This window comes from Prionailurus viverrinus, chromosome B4 (genome assembly GCF_022837055.1).
Source record: "Prionailurus viverrinus isolate Anna chromosome B4, UM_Priviv_1.0, whole genome shotgun sequence".
NCBI lineage: Eukaryota > Metazoa > Chordata > Mammalia > Carnivora > Felidae > Prionailurus > Prionailurus viverrinus.
In genome coordinates this window covers 38,485,179-38,499,746 of record NC_062567.1, presented here as the reverse complement: position 1 = coordinate 38,499,746, position 14,568 = coordinate 38,485,179, and the positions used below count along the sequence as shown (strand labels likewise).

General features: G+C 53.0%; 1 protein-coding gene and 1 long non-coding RNA gene across 4 annotated transcripts; one reads left to right on the top strand and one right to left on the bottom strand.

Annotated features, from left to right (window-relative positions):
• Window positions 1-884: 884 nt before the first annotated feature.
• PIANP (PILR alpha associated neural protein) lies at window positions 885-10,782 on the top strand. Of its 3 annotated transcripts, none has more exons than XM_047868031.1 (6): window positions 885-954; window positions 6,516-6,575; window positions 6,839-7,350; window positions 8,120-8,201; window positions 9,026-9,247; window positions 9,559-10,782. In XM_047868031.1, the coding sequence occupies exons 2-6, from the start codon at window positions 6,559-6,561 to the stop codon at window positions 9,578-9,580; spliced, it is 855 nt and encodes a 284-aa protein (XP_047723987.1). In that variant the 5' UTR covers window positions 885-954; window positions 6,516-6,558; the 3' UTR covers window positions 9,581-10,782. The 3 variants fall into 3 exon arrangements, with proteins under 3 accessions (XP_047723987.1, XP_047723986.1, XP_047723988.1); XM_047868030.1 differs by lacking the exon at window positions 885-954 and adding an exon at window positions 4,277-4,328; XM_047868032.1 differs by lacking the exon at window positions 885-954 and adding an exon at window positions 6,264-6,283.
• Window positions 8,169-14,499, bottom strand: LOC125171009 (uncharacterized). The gene is made up of 4 exons (XR_007154164.1): window positions 14,428-14,499; window positions 10,738-10,882; window positions 8,501-8,679; window positions 8,169-8,206 (listed from the first exon to the last, which is right to left on the bottom strand). It is a non-coding gene; the product is annotated as an uncharacterized LOC125171009 (long non-coding RNA).
• Between the last annotated feature and the right edge of the window lie 69 nt (window positions 14,500-14,568).

Genomic DNA, 14,568 nt, shown 5'->3' with positions numbered 1-14,568 from the left:
TGAAAGAAAGCATAGAAATTAGTCACACTGAAGGCAGGGATGGGAACTGGAAAGATGGTGGGTGGGGGAAAGAATGAGAACTCTCACTATACAATATTTTATACATTGAAAACTTTTCTTGCACATGTGAGTGTATTACCCACTCAAAATAATGAGTTGCAAAAATTAAATAGTTGAATTTAAGTTGGTAAAATAGAAAGAGAAGGACTGGGAGGAGAAGAGATGGTGAATAGAGACCATCTTCTGAGATGCTTTGCTATAAAGGGAAACAGAGAAGGGCAGACACGGAAGGGGAAGGTGGAGCTAAGGAGGGCTTGTTTTCAGCTGTAATAAATTACAATACGCTCACATGCTGCTGGGATAATCAAGTAGAAAGGACAGTGATGCCAAGGAGAGGAAGGAGAGCCACTGGAGTGAAGACTTTGGGTGGTTGAGAGGCCTGAGACCTCCCTTCACCCAGCAGGAGACGTGGGCTAGGATGTGGAGGCAGGGGTGGGGGTGAGGGAGAGTTCTCTTCTGTCTGCTTCTATTTTCTCAGAGAAACAGCAAGCAAGATCATTAGCTTGGAGTGGGAAGAGTTCAGAAGGGCATTGGACATTTGAGGACAGGAAACAGACAGAAATTTACCCTGAGAAATCCTGGGAAACCCCAATGAGTACAGAGATAATGATAAAGATACCAGCAGAGGCAGACACAGGGAAAGAATTTATAGATTGTGGAGTGAGGGAAGGTTCTCAAACTCATCTGAAGACACATTTATCATTCTGTATTTCATTGTCTCCTTCACTAGATTCTAAGTTCCATGAAGACAGTGGTGACTTTGTTCTTGCTCTCCACTGTGTCTCCAGCCAGCAGCACAGTGCCCAGCACGTAGTAGGTGTTCCAAAAAGAGTCGTCAACAGAAGGCAAGAATCAAGAATAGTAGAAATATGGGGCACTGGGGTGGCTCAGTCAGTTAAGTATCGGACTCTTGATTTTAGCTCAGGTCATGATCTCACAGTTCATAAGATAGAGCCCTTTGTCGGGCTCCCCTCTTACAGTGTGGAGCCTACTTAGGATTCTCTCTTTTCCTCTCTCTCTGCCCCTCCCCACTCATTCTCTCTCTCTCTCAATAGAGAAATAACTTTAAAAATGGGGCGCCTGGGTGGCGCAGTCGGTTAAGCGTCCGACTTCAGCCAGGTCACGATCTCGCGGTCTGGGAGTTCGAGCCCCGCGTCGGGCTCTGGGCTGATGGCTCAGAGCCTGGAGCCTGTTTCCGATTCTGTGTCTCCCTCTCTCTCTGCCCCTCCCCCGTTCATGCTCTGTCTCTCTCTGTCCCAAAAATAAATAAAAAACGTTGAAAAAAAATTAAAAAAAAAAAAAGAATACTAGAAATAATTGATAATGATCCAAAGTCCTCGGTGTGAAAAGCACTTACACAGTAGTGAATACTGACTTGATAAATTTCACCCACACCCATCATTTAATGAGTCCTCTTACAGCATATCCTCAGGCTATGGGGCTCAGTGGGGCCCAGGATATGGCATGATTTGCACACCCTGCCTCACATAGTCTGGTTCACATTCACTGTGTACTGTTTTTCCCTGACCACAGGGAAACACTAGGAGGGTGGCTCACTCACTGCTGTTTCTGACCTCGGAATGAAGGGCTGTCAGGGACAGACAAACAGGAGGGCAACCGCTGCAGATGCTGGTCAGAACAGCAGGCTTCCTTCCGGGAGGCGGGAGTGCCAGGCTAATGACAGTAATAATGCAGACGATGGAGGGCAAGAATCTGGAGGAGTGTGGGTGTGAGCAGAGACTCAACCTAAAGCACTCAGCACAGGGCAGAGACCAGGGATGGCAGGCAGACAGAGAGGAAAGGCAAGAAAAGAGCAGAGAAGAGAATGAAGAATTCAGAGTGGGCAGGGGTCCCAGGTAAAATTTACTAAGCAATAAATATTGAACATCTACTATGTGCCAGACTCTGAGGTAGGATACAGGGTGAACTAGCCAAATGAGATCTTTGTTCTCTAGTGTATGGCTGGCAGGGGTGGGGGGAGGCAATGAACAGTAAACAAATATAAGATCATTTCAGAGAGTGATGAGTTGGAAACATATTGATGAAATAGGGGTGCCTCGGTGGCTCAGTTGGTTAAGCGACCAACTCTTGATTTTGGCTCAGATCATGATCCCAGGGTCATGGGATCAAACCCCACATTGGGCTCTGTGCTAAGCAAAGAGCCTGCTCGGGATTGTCTTTCTCTCTCTCTCCCTCTGCCCTACCCCCTGATTGTGTGCACACTCTCTCTCTCTAAAATAAAATTTTTTACAAAAGGAAAAAAATCATATTGATGAAATAAAGTGCCTGAATAACAAGAGGGAGCCAACCAGGTGAAGAGCATGAGGGGTGGGCAAAGGTTTTCAGGAAGAGAGAGTCAAAAGTGCTGGGGTGCTGAGGAAATGATTTCAGATGTTCTAAAACATCAAGAAATCTGATCTGGCCGGAGCATTGTTTGAACACGGAGGAGGAGTACAGGTTAGAGGGCCTCTCCTAACAATGAGTTCAGATTTATTCCAAGTACAATGAAAAGCCACTCAAATATTTTAAGCAGGAAAGAGCATGATATGATTTAGATTATAAAAATATTACTAGATATTGTGAAGACTAGTTTGTAAAGGGCAAGGGCAGAGGCAAGGGGCCAGCTAAGAAGCTATTGCCCTCTTCCAGATGAGCAACGATGGCTTGAACCAGGATGGAAGTAACATAGAAGGAGAGAAGTGGAGGGATTCAGGATATATTTTGTATGCAGAGCTCACCTTGCAGAACTTGCAGGTGAATTAGATACAGGGCAAGAATCAGTGAGAAAAGGGAAAGGTGGGGAAAGATGTTTCCTAGGTTTTCAGCCTGAACAAGTAGTTGTCATGTCCCAGCATGGGCCACATGGAAAGCAATGGATTGGCGGGGGAAGACTTCAAGACATTTATTTTAGCCACATTAGTTTCACATGGCTATTAGACGTCCAAGTGGAGATGTCAAGCAGGCTGTTGGGTAAATGAGTCTGGAGCTTTGGATATAAATTTAGGACTCGCTGACATTTACATAGTATTTAAGGCCTGGGACTGGATGACATCACTGGACAGAGAATGTGGAAAGAGAAGAGAGCCAAGGACTGAGCCCTAGCAAGCACTAACATTTAGAGGTCGAGCAGAAGACTGGGGAAGGGAAAGCCAGTGAGGTTGGAAGGAAAGTAGGAGAGTGTGGCATCCTAGGAGTACAATCAGAATGAAACATGGTAGAGCGGGATGGGGTAGGATAGAGTCAGAGGGGAAGCTACTTTTGATAGAGAGGCTAGGGAAGGCCTCTCAGAGGAGGTGACATTGGATCTCAGTGAAATTTTAATGAAAAGAGTGAGTCATTGTGAAAAGCCAGGGGAAAACATTCCAGGCAAAGGGAACATAAGTGCCAAGGCCCAGTGGCAGGTTAAGATCCTCTAGTTCTAGGAACATAGATCAGGTCCAACGTGGCTAGGGCATAAGGAGAGTTAGGAGAGGAAATCAGAAAGCAAACTAGTGGACAGGTCATATAGGGCCTTGTAAGTCACAATAAGGAATCTGGATAATCTGAGTGCTAAAAAAGCTGAGTAATGCAACTCGATCTACTTATTTTAAATAGCATTCGCGTTGCCTCGGAGAGAATGCATTGTAAACAGGCCCGGAGTGGAATGGGGGATCAAGCCTTGGGATAATCCAAGGATGGTTCGAGGTCTTCACCACCACCCTCAGCCCCACCTTGATCCCCAGAGCTCTGCCATCTCCACCAGGGACCGAGACGCGGTTAGGGACGCAGAGCCTTAGGTGACTCAGAATCTCAGACGCCGACGGGGATGAACATGGATGTCCACGGAGTTGGGTGAAAGGGGTGGAGAAGCCCGCCACCATAACCCGGGGGATCAGACTGGCGGTCATCCTCCGCTGCCCTCTCCAACCCTCCACCTGGGACCCAGCTGGGCGCACTCCTGCGGCACGGCAGCAGGAGGGTTAAACGGTGCGGGGCCCACCGCGGGAGGGGGAGAGGCGGAGACCGTGCTCTCGGAGCTGCCGCGCCGAGCCCAGCCGAGCCGAGCGCAGCCCGAGCCGAGCCGAGCCGAGCCGAGCATCTCCCGCCGCCGCCGCCGCCGCCGCCGCCCCGCGCCCCGGGCGCCCACCCCACCCCCCCAACCCTCTCCAGCGCCCCGGCTGCGGCCAAACCCCCCGACCATGCCCCGTGCCCCACAAGCCCTCTCGACCCCCCAGCCCCGCGCAGCCCCGAGCGCCCGCAGCTGTCGCGCCGCCGCGCCAGGCATGCAGGTGAGCGAGAGGGACCCCCCCCCCCCACGCCCCCGCCCGCGGGAGCCTGGCCCTGCCCTTCCCCACTCGGCGCCCTCCGCCCCCCGCCCCTGCCGGCGCGGTCCTTCGCCCGGGCTCGAGCAGCCAACCCCTAGGCGCGCCTTCCCCTCCGAGCTCTCCATCCCTCCGCTGGTCCCGACTCCATCCTGCCCTCCTGGCGCAGCGGTCAGCGTCCCCGCGGCTGCCTCCATCCCGCCTCCGGCTCAGCCCTCGGCTCTGTGCATCCTCCTGCCTCGGGTTCCCTGCGCTCGGCGCTCCCTCCCTCGGAGTCCGTTCGCTGACCTCCCGGTCCTCGCCTTCCCCCCACTCTCGCCGCTTTCCAGCCTGTCCGGGGAGCGCGGGCCCGTGGGAGGGGTGGGCCCGGGGCAGCCCTGGGGATGGGGCCCAGTTCCCCCACCCCAAGGCTCCCGCCCCACCCCCAGCTCGTCTCCTGCGCACAACAGGTCGGTGAGAATCGAGGAGAGGGTGGGGGTGGCGCGCCAAGCTAGGGACTGCGGGCTTCCTGGAGGGGGTGGGCTAAAGAGGGTGCGGGGCTCGGGGATTGGAGTTGACGTTGGTTTTGGGTGGGGGGGATGCACAAGGCAGAGAGGCAAGTGAGTCCTGGAGTCAGCTGGCCACAGATGTCCCCTTCAGCCCTTCTTCGCTTCACTGGTTCGCTCTAACCTCCTTCCTCCCTCCTTCCCTCCCTCCTGCTTCCTTCCCTTCCCGTCCCTCTCTCCCTTCAGCCCATCAGGCTGAAGGCTATCTCTTTCCATAGCTCCATATCCCTTTACATTTGAAGAAACAATTTCCAACTCCTCCATCTTTGCTGCTCCGTGTTTTGTCCCCCATCCCTTCCTCTTCTCATTCTGTCCTCGGTATTATGTTCTCTCCTTTTTCCATTTCTTTTCTCCCCGTGCCTGGTCTTCTCCACCCCTTTTCTCTCTTCCCCTTCCACTCTTTACACTTCCCATTCTGCCTGGACCTTTCCTTCCCTGTCCTGCCCTTCCCTCTTCTTCCCCTGATCCTGCGACCCCTTCACCCTCCCGGTTTCCCTCTCTCACCTGTATTCTTATATTGTTCTTCCTTTAGCATCCTCCAAGCTTCCCGTCTTCTGTGCCCACCTCCTTCCCAGTCCGTTCTCTTTCGGGACTGACTACTCTCCCTCCCCCTGTGCGCTGTGCCGGCTTCCTCTTCACCTTTCTCCTCTCCTCACTCTTAACCACCCCTCCCTCTCTCAGCGCCTTACCCCTTCACCTCTCCCCCCCACCCCCGGCCGCTCCCCTTTCCCTTCCCCAGAATTCCCCATCATATTCCCCTCTTATTCTCTGGGAGTACTTAATGTGCAGAATCCAGAGGACCCCGGGTGTCATATCCTCATCCACTCTGGGGAGCCTGGCCCCCCAGACCCACCACCCTCAGCTCCGAAAACATGTCCTTCCTCTCTCAAAACCAGCCATCCAGATTCTCCCTGGACTCTTCACCCAGGAGAGTTACATTTGAGGGGGTGGCCTCTCCTCAGCTCCACCTCCCTTCAGAGAGCACCTATGCATTTGGATGATTTAACATTAAGCAAAAATTATACTCTGTAGTTTTTTCCCCACCCACCTCTGTCTTTCTTTCTTTCTGGTCTTCCATCCCCTATTCTCCTTCCCCAGAAGATGCAGATTCCTGGGCCCAGCATAAGAGAAATGCTTGGGACCCCTAGCCCGGGGGGCAAGCTGGGAGGCTCCCCTTGGGCACACCACGCACACATTCACACACTCGCTCAGATTGACTTCCTCTTCCCTCCCCCACTCTCAGACTCCCTCCCTAGTGGTAGGTGCTCAAGGAATCACAAGGTTCTTGGCTCTAAATTAAGCTCCAACAAGAGCTTGGAGCTGTGGGCAGAGGAAGTGAGAAGGAAGGAAGCCAGAGAAGAGAGAGTAGACCCTGAGGTGAGGAAGTTGCGGGATTTCTGGGCAGTAGTAGATAAGGGGCTGGGGGCTAGACAGGAACCACTCTTTGAGTCCCCTCCCCCTTCTCCCCCCCGCCCCCCCCCCCCCCCAAGGATGCTAAGCGGCAGCTGGCAGCCTGAGAGGGCAAATGGGGATAGGACTGGTGGCTGAATGAGCTGGGGAAGCACTCAGGACAGGGTTGAGATGTGACGACCCTCCCTTTCTCCCCCAGTAAAGGCTGAAAATCTGGGTCACAGCTGAGGAAGAGCTCGGAGATGAAGTCCAAGATGTGGTAAGTTTGGTACAGCAGAGGGAGGCTTGGGGCCACTTCTCCTGGAGTCTGGGCCCCTTCCCTCCTAGGTCCACCCAGGGCCTTCGATCCCAAGGGCTAGACCCTAGGAAGGTAGGAAATGAGGCCAGTCTTTCCAAGGCTCACCTGCTTTTCCAGAGAAAGCTGGAGGGAGGCAGCCTGGGATCTCTGGTAGGAGCCTGTGCTCCCCACACATAAGCCCAAGACAGCCTTGAGTCTCACCCGCTTTCTCTCCCTTCTTGCAGGCCTGCACTGCTGCTGTCCCACCTCCTCCCTCTCTGGCCACTGCTGTTGCTGCCCCTCCCACCACCTGCTCAAGGTTCCTCCTCCTCCCCTCGAACCCCACCAGCCCCAGCCCGGCCCCCCTGTGCCCGGGGAGGCCCCTCTGCCCCACGCCATGTGTGCGTGTGGGAGCGGGCACCCCCACCAAGCCGATCCCCTCGGGTCCCAAGATCTCGTCGTCAAGTCCTGCCAGGCACTGCGCCCCCTGCCACCCCGTCAGGCTTTGAGGAGGGGCCACCCTCATCGCAGTACCCCTGGGCTATTGTATGGGGCCCTACAGTGTCTCGAGAGGACGGGGGGGACCCCAACTCTGCCAACCCTGGATTTCTGCCTCTGGACTATGGTTTTGCAGCCCCCCATGGGCTGGCCACCCCACACCCCAACTCAGACTCCATGCGGGGTGATGGAGATGGGCTCATCCTTGGAGAAGCACCTGCCACCCTGCGGCCGTTCCTTTTTGGGGGCCGTGGGGAAGGTGAGTAGGAGTGGGGGAGGCTGGTAGGGGAATGAGGGGTGGGGAGGCTGGTTGAAAGCTCTAAGGGCGGCGACAGAGTCCTTGTCTGTTAGTTCTTCCCACAAACGTGTCAGGCACTGTGCCGGCACAGGAGGCAGAGATGAACTGCCATCTGAGCCCTGGAGGAGCTCAGGTCCACTGGAGAAGACAGATGTGTAAACACTCAGGGATGAGTCAATGTAATAAGTGCTCTAATAGAAGCATACACAGCATGTTTTTAGGAAAAGAGGGAAGGGAGAGATTACTTTTGCCTGGGGATCAGGACACCTTCCAAGAATTGACATTGGAGCTGGACCTTGAAAATGAAGTGGGAGTATTCCATGCAGAAGAACACCGTGGAGGACAAGGGCCTTCAGGGTGACATCTCAGCTCAGGGAATGCCAAGATAGGGCCAGTAGTTTGGGGGTGGGGCTAGGGCACAGATGGACATTCCTACTCCTTAGTTTCTGTGCAGAGAGAGGGGTTCTCTCTGACCTTGCAGCCTCCTCCTCGTCACATGCATACAGATTTGGGAACGTGGAGGAAAGGAACTGAGAACTCCAGGGAAAGTGGATGATAAGAATAAAGGTGGGGGGGGGGGAGTCCAGGAAAGCAGAAAGAATTGGACAATGTGGATTCAAATGGCGACACTCTCTAAGTTTAACTGAACCTGAAGCCTAATCCCACCCCCACCCCCTCTTGGCCCCTACCACTTCAGGCCTCCCTAAAACTTTATCCCCACCCCAATCAGGTGTGGACCCCCAGCTCTATGTCACAATTACCATCTCCATCATTATTGTTCTCGTGGCCACTGGCATCATCTTCAAGTTCTGGTAAGCTGCAAGGAGGAGGGTGCTGGCAGATGGGGACCAGATGTTTAGCAATGTTTGGCTAGAAGGAGGGCAGGAGCAAGGGCAGTGTTTTCGCTGGATGTGGGATAGGAAGTGGTGGGCTACGGCAAGGAAGACCTTGGGAAAAAGTGGTAAGGATTTGGGGTTGGGGAGACAGAAATCAGGGCAAATTACTTTTCCCAGGGAAATACAAGGATAATGGGAGGCAGGTGACTTAAGTGCACTGGGGGCTAGCAAGGGATGCCTTGGTGGGCATTTCCTCCAAGACAGAGAAAACTGACCTGTTCTGCACAGCTCCTTCCTGGGGCTGCCTAGGGGGGAAGGGAGAAAGTCCAGAGCTCTTTGCATGCATTTAATAATGGGTCGCTCAGTCCTTCACACTTTACTGAGAGAATCATTAGACTCAGGTGTCCAGGTCATTAGCTGATTTTGAACTAGAACTAAACTTGCCAGGCGCCTGCTGAAGAGAGAAATGGCTCTTCTGGGTACGCATGGGGGAGGGAGCAATTCTGGGGGACTCTGTGTTGGTGGGGAGGAGGTACTGATTCTGTGGACCTGGACCAGGTCTGGAAGGTTTACATCCCTGAGTCCCCACCCCCCCCCCCCCCCGGGGGGGGGCAGGTAGGGAAAGTAGCTTTATGGACACTTGATCTCCAGAGATTTGATGCAGGGAACTGTTAAGAGGCCAGTTTTTCTGCTGTAGGATGTCGGGGTGTCTGAGGGAGGGTGGGGGTGGCCAGCACTGCAGGCCCAGGATGGGGGCTTCTTAAGTGTATGAGAGAACCTCTTTCTTTCTGGTGCACCAGTTGGGACCGAAGCCAGAAACGACGCAGGCCCTCTGGGCAGCAAGGTGCCCTAAGGCAGGAGGAGAGCCAGCAGCCACTGACAGACCTGTCCCCAGCGGGGGTCACTGTGCTGGGGGCCTTCGGGGATTCGCCTTCCCCTACCCCTGACCATGAGGAGCCCCGAGGGGGACCCCGGCCTGGGATGCCCCAGCCCAAGGGGGCTCCAGCCTTCCAGTTGAACCGGTGAGGGCAAGGGCAAAGGGCTGGGAGGGCCGGGAGGGCCGGAGCGTTGGTTGGGGGTGCTTCCTCCTGGGTGGGTGGGGAGGAGACAGACCTACCTGCCACAGCTCCTGGCCCTTCCTAGGACTGGACCAGCTCCTCTCTGGGGGACCCTTCCTTCTCCCCCTCTCTGTGGATCTATGTCCTGTTCTCGCGCTGCCATTTAACTCAGCTCTGCCCTCTTCTCCCTGAGTCCCTTTCTTTGCCTCGGACTTCCTTTTCAATTCTGGCCTACCCTGTGGTTCCTGACTGTGCCCTTTCCCTCTTCCTCTCAGGATTCCCCTGGTGAATCTGTGACGCCCCCCAATGTTGGGGTGCCGCCAAGCAGGAGGCCAAGGGGCCAGCACAGCCCCCATCCCACTGAGGGTGGGGCAGCTGTGGGAGCTGGGGCCACAGGCGCTCCTGGCTCCTGCCCTTGCACACCACCCTGGAACACTCACTGGCCCCATAGGTGATCTTACCTGCTCACCCTCCTTCAGGTGGGGGCCTCACATATTTGTGGCTTCTGGTCCCCCATCCCCACCCTTGCACACTCACATGAAAGCCTTGCACACTCACCTCCACCCTCCCGGGCCATTGCACACACTTGTGCTCTTGTACAGCCAGTCTTCTGCACCCTCTCTCCACCCACACCCCCCCTCCCCATCCCTCACCTTCTCTGTTTCACACTTTCACTTTCTCTTCTTCCCACATTCCATGCTCAGTTCAGTCACTCAGTGGTCAGCGGGTGACTTTCCTGTTATGTCTCACATGCACTTTCTGGCCCCATGTTGTGGTGTTGTATGTTGTGCTCACACTCTCCCTCATGCACACCCACTGACCCGGTTTCTGTGGCCCCTGCATGCTGCCCTAGAGGTGGGTGGGAGGTGAGCTGGGGGCTTCTCATGCCCCCACCTGTCATGGTCCCATCCCAAGCCATGTTGTGTTTCATCATCTTCCCCATCCCACTCCAAGGGCGTGCTCATTACCCTTAGGGCTCCCCCATGGGAATGGGGGTAGTGAGGCCCCAAACTCCTCCCCCACTCCACTGCTATATTGTTGTCTGGGAGATGGGTTTTTGGGGAGTCACCTGCTGCACTACATGAGAAAGGGGCTCCCATTTGCCCTTCCCTTCCTCCTAAGTCCCTCTCGTCTTGTTTGTCCTGGCTGTCTGTGTGTGGGTCACTCTCTGGAATTTAGAGCCCCTGAGCCAGTCCTCCACTTTCCAGCTTCCCTAAGGGCCTCCCTAACTCCACCTAGGCTGCCAGGGACTGGGGCCAGCTGGTTCAAGGCCATTGGGAGCTCTGCCTCCCAATCTCTCCCTCCCCTTCCTGGGCTCCCTCACCCTCCTTCTCCCCTCCCTCCATGGTTCTTCCACTCTCCTTCCTTTTACCTGTCCCCACCCCCCGCCCTCCCCTCACATTTGTTCCTAATTCTCACCATTTTCCCACCTTCCTCCCTTCTTCCTCTCTTACCTGGCTCCTATGCTGTGATATATATTTTTGTATTATCTCTTTCTTCTTGTGGTGATAATCTTGAATTCTTGTGGGATGTAAGTTTCAAAATTTTCAAATAAAGCCTTTGCAAGATACCTGAGTCCCCTGGTTCTGCTTATGAACCCTGGAGAGGGGAGAGGGAGAGGAGGAACAGGAAGCCAGAAGGGAGGAAAAGAAGGGTGGTGGGTGGGTGGGCTGGGGGGGAAACCTCTTAAGCCCCAGTGTGACCTGGCCTGCTTTAACCTGGAGTTAGGATTCCGGGGCTTTGACCTGGGATAGAATGGAAGGAGAAGCTGAAGGGAGCAGCCAGAACAGGAGGAGAAACTAGAAGAGTGGCTTGCCTGTAACTTGCCGGTGAAGGTTAAGAGAGACCATGAGAAAGAAGGCAGAGGAAAGGGAAAATTATGTACAGGGACAGGCAACGGAGCAAGCAAGACAAGGAGGAGAGAGCTGATAAGACAGATGGAGGGTGAAGGGTGAAAGGAGAAGGAAAAAAATGGAGCAATGGGGAGGAGATGGGAGGGGCCACAGGGAGGAGGCTGCTCTGCCTGGTTTATCTGAGCCTTGCTCCCTAACTTGCCTGCATCCACAGCTGCCCCCCCAAAAGATGTGCAGTACCGGAACCCCTGTGGTTAACTCTCACTAGCTTTCCCCACTCTGCTCTCTCTTGAGAAAGAGAGACACTGCTAGGGTGTGGGAGTGGAATCAAGGGGTATATTTGGGGGAGGGAACACAGGCTGCCCAGCTGGGATCAAGTCACCTCTGAGCCCCCATTCTAGGTTTGGCTCTAGTGACAGCCCTGCGAAAGCCCACACATCAGCCTCTCAGCTGTTGCTAGGCTCTGTTGCCATGGTAACCACCCAGGTCCCATTTCTCCCCCGCCCCCATCTGTGCCCCACTTGCTCCCTAGAAATGGGGAGCTCCAGGGTGGAGAGGAGACTGTAATGTGCCAGAGCTGGGCTGCCCTGGACTCTGACCACCTCCATGTGTTTATCTTTGCAGCTTCAATTAGGACGGTATGGGTGTTGGTAGGTGTGTGTTTTAGGTGTTGGGGAGCTTTATTGTGTACTTGAGGAAGTGTGGCTGAATCCATATTGCACACAATGGTGAGTGGGGAGGAGGAAGCCTATTTCTCAGGACCAGAGCAGTATGTGTAGTCAGAGGATCAGACTCCCTAAGAAAAACAGACTGCTACAGAGGAAAAAGGCAGAGCGGGGCCAAGGAGTGATGAACCAACTAAAAGCAGAGGTGCAAAGCCAACAAGCTGCTGAGGAGGGCTCACAGTCAACCTAGTGGGACCTGAAGAGATCCCAGCAGGAGCTGGGGGAAGGGAGAGGGCTGGATGGAACACGAGGGTGCAGGAAGAGGTGCTGAGGACATGGGTGGGGGGGGGCAGTGAGGGAGGGATCCGAGGTGGATTCCCCCCAGGAATCTAGTCCTTGTCAGGTGAGGGTGGGGGAGAAGAGGAGCACTGGCTTAGAAGGGGGAGGAGCTCAAGTGCCTGGAGAGCACACCAGGGCTCTCTCACTCTCTGCAACTGTACCTCTTCAGAGGGACAGTGTGACCCTGAGGCTCATCCATATGCAAAAGGCATGCATGAAGGCCCCTAATGAAGAGGGAATTAATTATTGCCTGATTAGCCTGCTGTTTCTCTAAATTTAAATAAATTAAAATACACCAGCAAGACACTGGGAAATCCTCACCTGTTCCTTCTCCCTAAATATCCTCCTTCCCCATGTAAAGTCAGAAGGCAGGGAAAGACAGAGGAGAAAGGAGATGTCCTAGTCTTTCCAATTGTTCTGAAGGAAATATCTCAAACCAAATCACATTGTAGTGATGACTATGAAGCGTTGGGCAGCCATGGGGACAGATCTTAACCTTTATCACTCATAAAGTTGAAACAGACTATGGGGCCTTTGGAGGTCCTTGCAGGCTGTAAGTGGTAGAGGCAGAGTCATTGCTTAGTTATAGAACTCAAACAATGGCCATACTACCCTTTTGGTTCTTGGAGGCCACACCTCACAAGCACCACTGGGACCAGTGCCTCTCATCACTATGCTTTTTTTTTTTTTTTTTGCCTCCTGAGCTGTGCATCAAATGACTCAGCCAGGCTTCTCTTAAGCATTTTTCTGGAATGCCTACCATTATGGCTCAGACCAAACCAGGAAATGGGGAAGCCCCCAGGAGGAGGGATCTCCCAGGCAGAGCTCAGGGTGTGGAAGTGATTCAAGATGGAAACAGCGTGCCAGCTGGAAAACCCCAGGCTAAAATTAACAGCCCTCCTCCCCCTACGCCCCACATTTATCTCTAAAGCTCTTCTCTAAGGAGTTCAAAGCACTTAAAACTTGCTTCTTACAGCAAGGGCAGGAGCAAGGGATGACAGTTGGAGACACTGAGGCTCAGGGAGCACCGGTTAATGTAAACAGGAAAAGAAGGAGAACTGGGACTGAGAGTGATCACCATTATTTTGCTCCCACTTCTCTATCTCAGCCTTCAAAGTCGACGTTTCTGGAATCAGCAATTTCTAACCCATGTAGCAACTAGGTCTGGTCACAGCTGAGCCCTTAAGATCTTATCCTGCCAACTGTTGCTACTCAGTTTAACATAGAATGAGTGCCCAAAAATGTGATCAAGAGAGTAGACACTTCCAAAAGGATACAAACTACAATTACAAACCAAAGAAACATATCTTCTATTTAAACATTTAACTTAATATTTTTAGGTGTCCTTTGCTAACTTCCTTGCTGTGACTTTGAAAAAAAAAAATCACTTAAATCTTCACAATCTTATTTTCATTATCTGTAAGGTGGACATTACAACTGTTTCTATTAGGGTTATTTTGCTTTCTAAGCAAGGAACTATTGCTGTCAATAGGAGGGACTTCAACTGCTGCAGTCAAAATAGAGCTCAGCCCAGGGGGATTCTGGTCAGATCAGGGTGCAGGCTGGAGGCAGCATTCATTTACTCAAATAGCATATATTTCTTCAGCATCTACTATGTTCTCAGCAAAGCAGTGGGAAGGATACCATGTAGGAGACCGTTTCTTTCCTGAGGAGCTGACAAGCTTGCTGAAGAGTCCTATATACGAAATAGTTAAAAGAGTAACAAAAGGTACAAGACTAAATGCTGTGGAAATTCAGAGAAAGGGAACCATTTATACGTTCAAGCAATCCGGCAAGGCTTCCTTAAAGAATTCATAGTAAGTGTTCATTTATGCGACGACAAACGTTTACTGACCACTCACTAAATGCCAGACTCTGAGGATACAGCGGTGAACAATTCACAAGCCCTTGCCCTCACGGACTCGGATATTCCAACGGGAAGAGGTGGACAGCAAACAATATAATATCAGGTGGTGGCGAGTACAATATTTAAAAGTAAAGCAGCGTGAGAAGATAGAGACGTGGACGAAGGCAACAAGAACATAGAAACCCAAAGCCAAGAGTACGTGATGTGGTCAGGGAGAGGTTACCAGTTACTCTTCGGGCCTAAGTAGGGACCTCAAGAAAACAGGTGACACATCCTTATCCTTTCCGGCATATTCAAAGCATGGAGACATTCTTAACAGTGTAACAAAAAATAATGGTAACTTCCTATATCAGCCTATTCTACGCTGAAGGAAGGGAAACGGACCCATAGTGTTTTAAGAATTCCTACCTCCTCTCGTACCTGATGCATAATTCATAAACCTGTCGGTTTCCACCCTCCCACTTCCCCAGAAGTCCCTTCCGGAAGCCCGGGACCGCAGTTCTGAAGGTTCAACTTCTGCCCTTAACGGAACCCGCCTTCGCTTCCGTTGTGACGTCACAT

Bases quoted from the DNA above. Each gene is read 5' to 3' on its own strand.
- PIANP (XM_047868031.1), top strand. The intron at 7,351-8,119 runs GTGAGTAGGAGT...CACCCCAATCAG, and splicing joins TTTTGGGGGCCGTGGGGAAG to GTGTGGACCCCCAGCTCTAT. The intron at 8,202-9,025 runs GTAAGCTGCAAG...CTGGTGCACCAG, and splicing joins GGCATCATCTTCAAGTTCTG to TTGGGACCGAAGCCAGAAAC.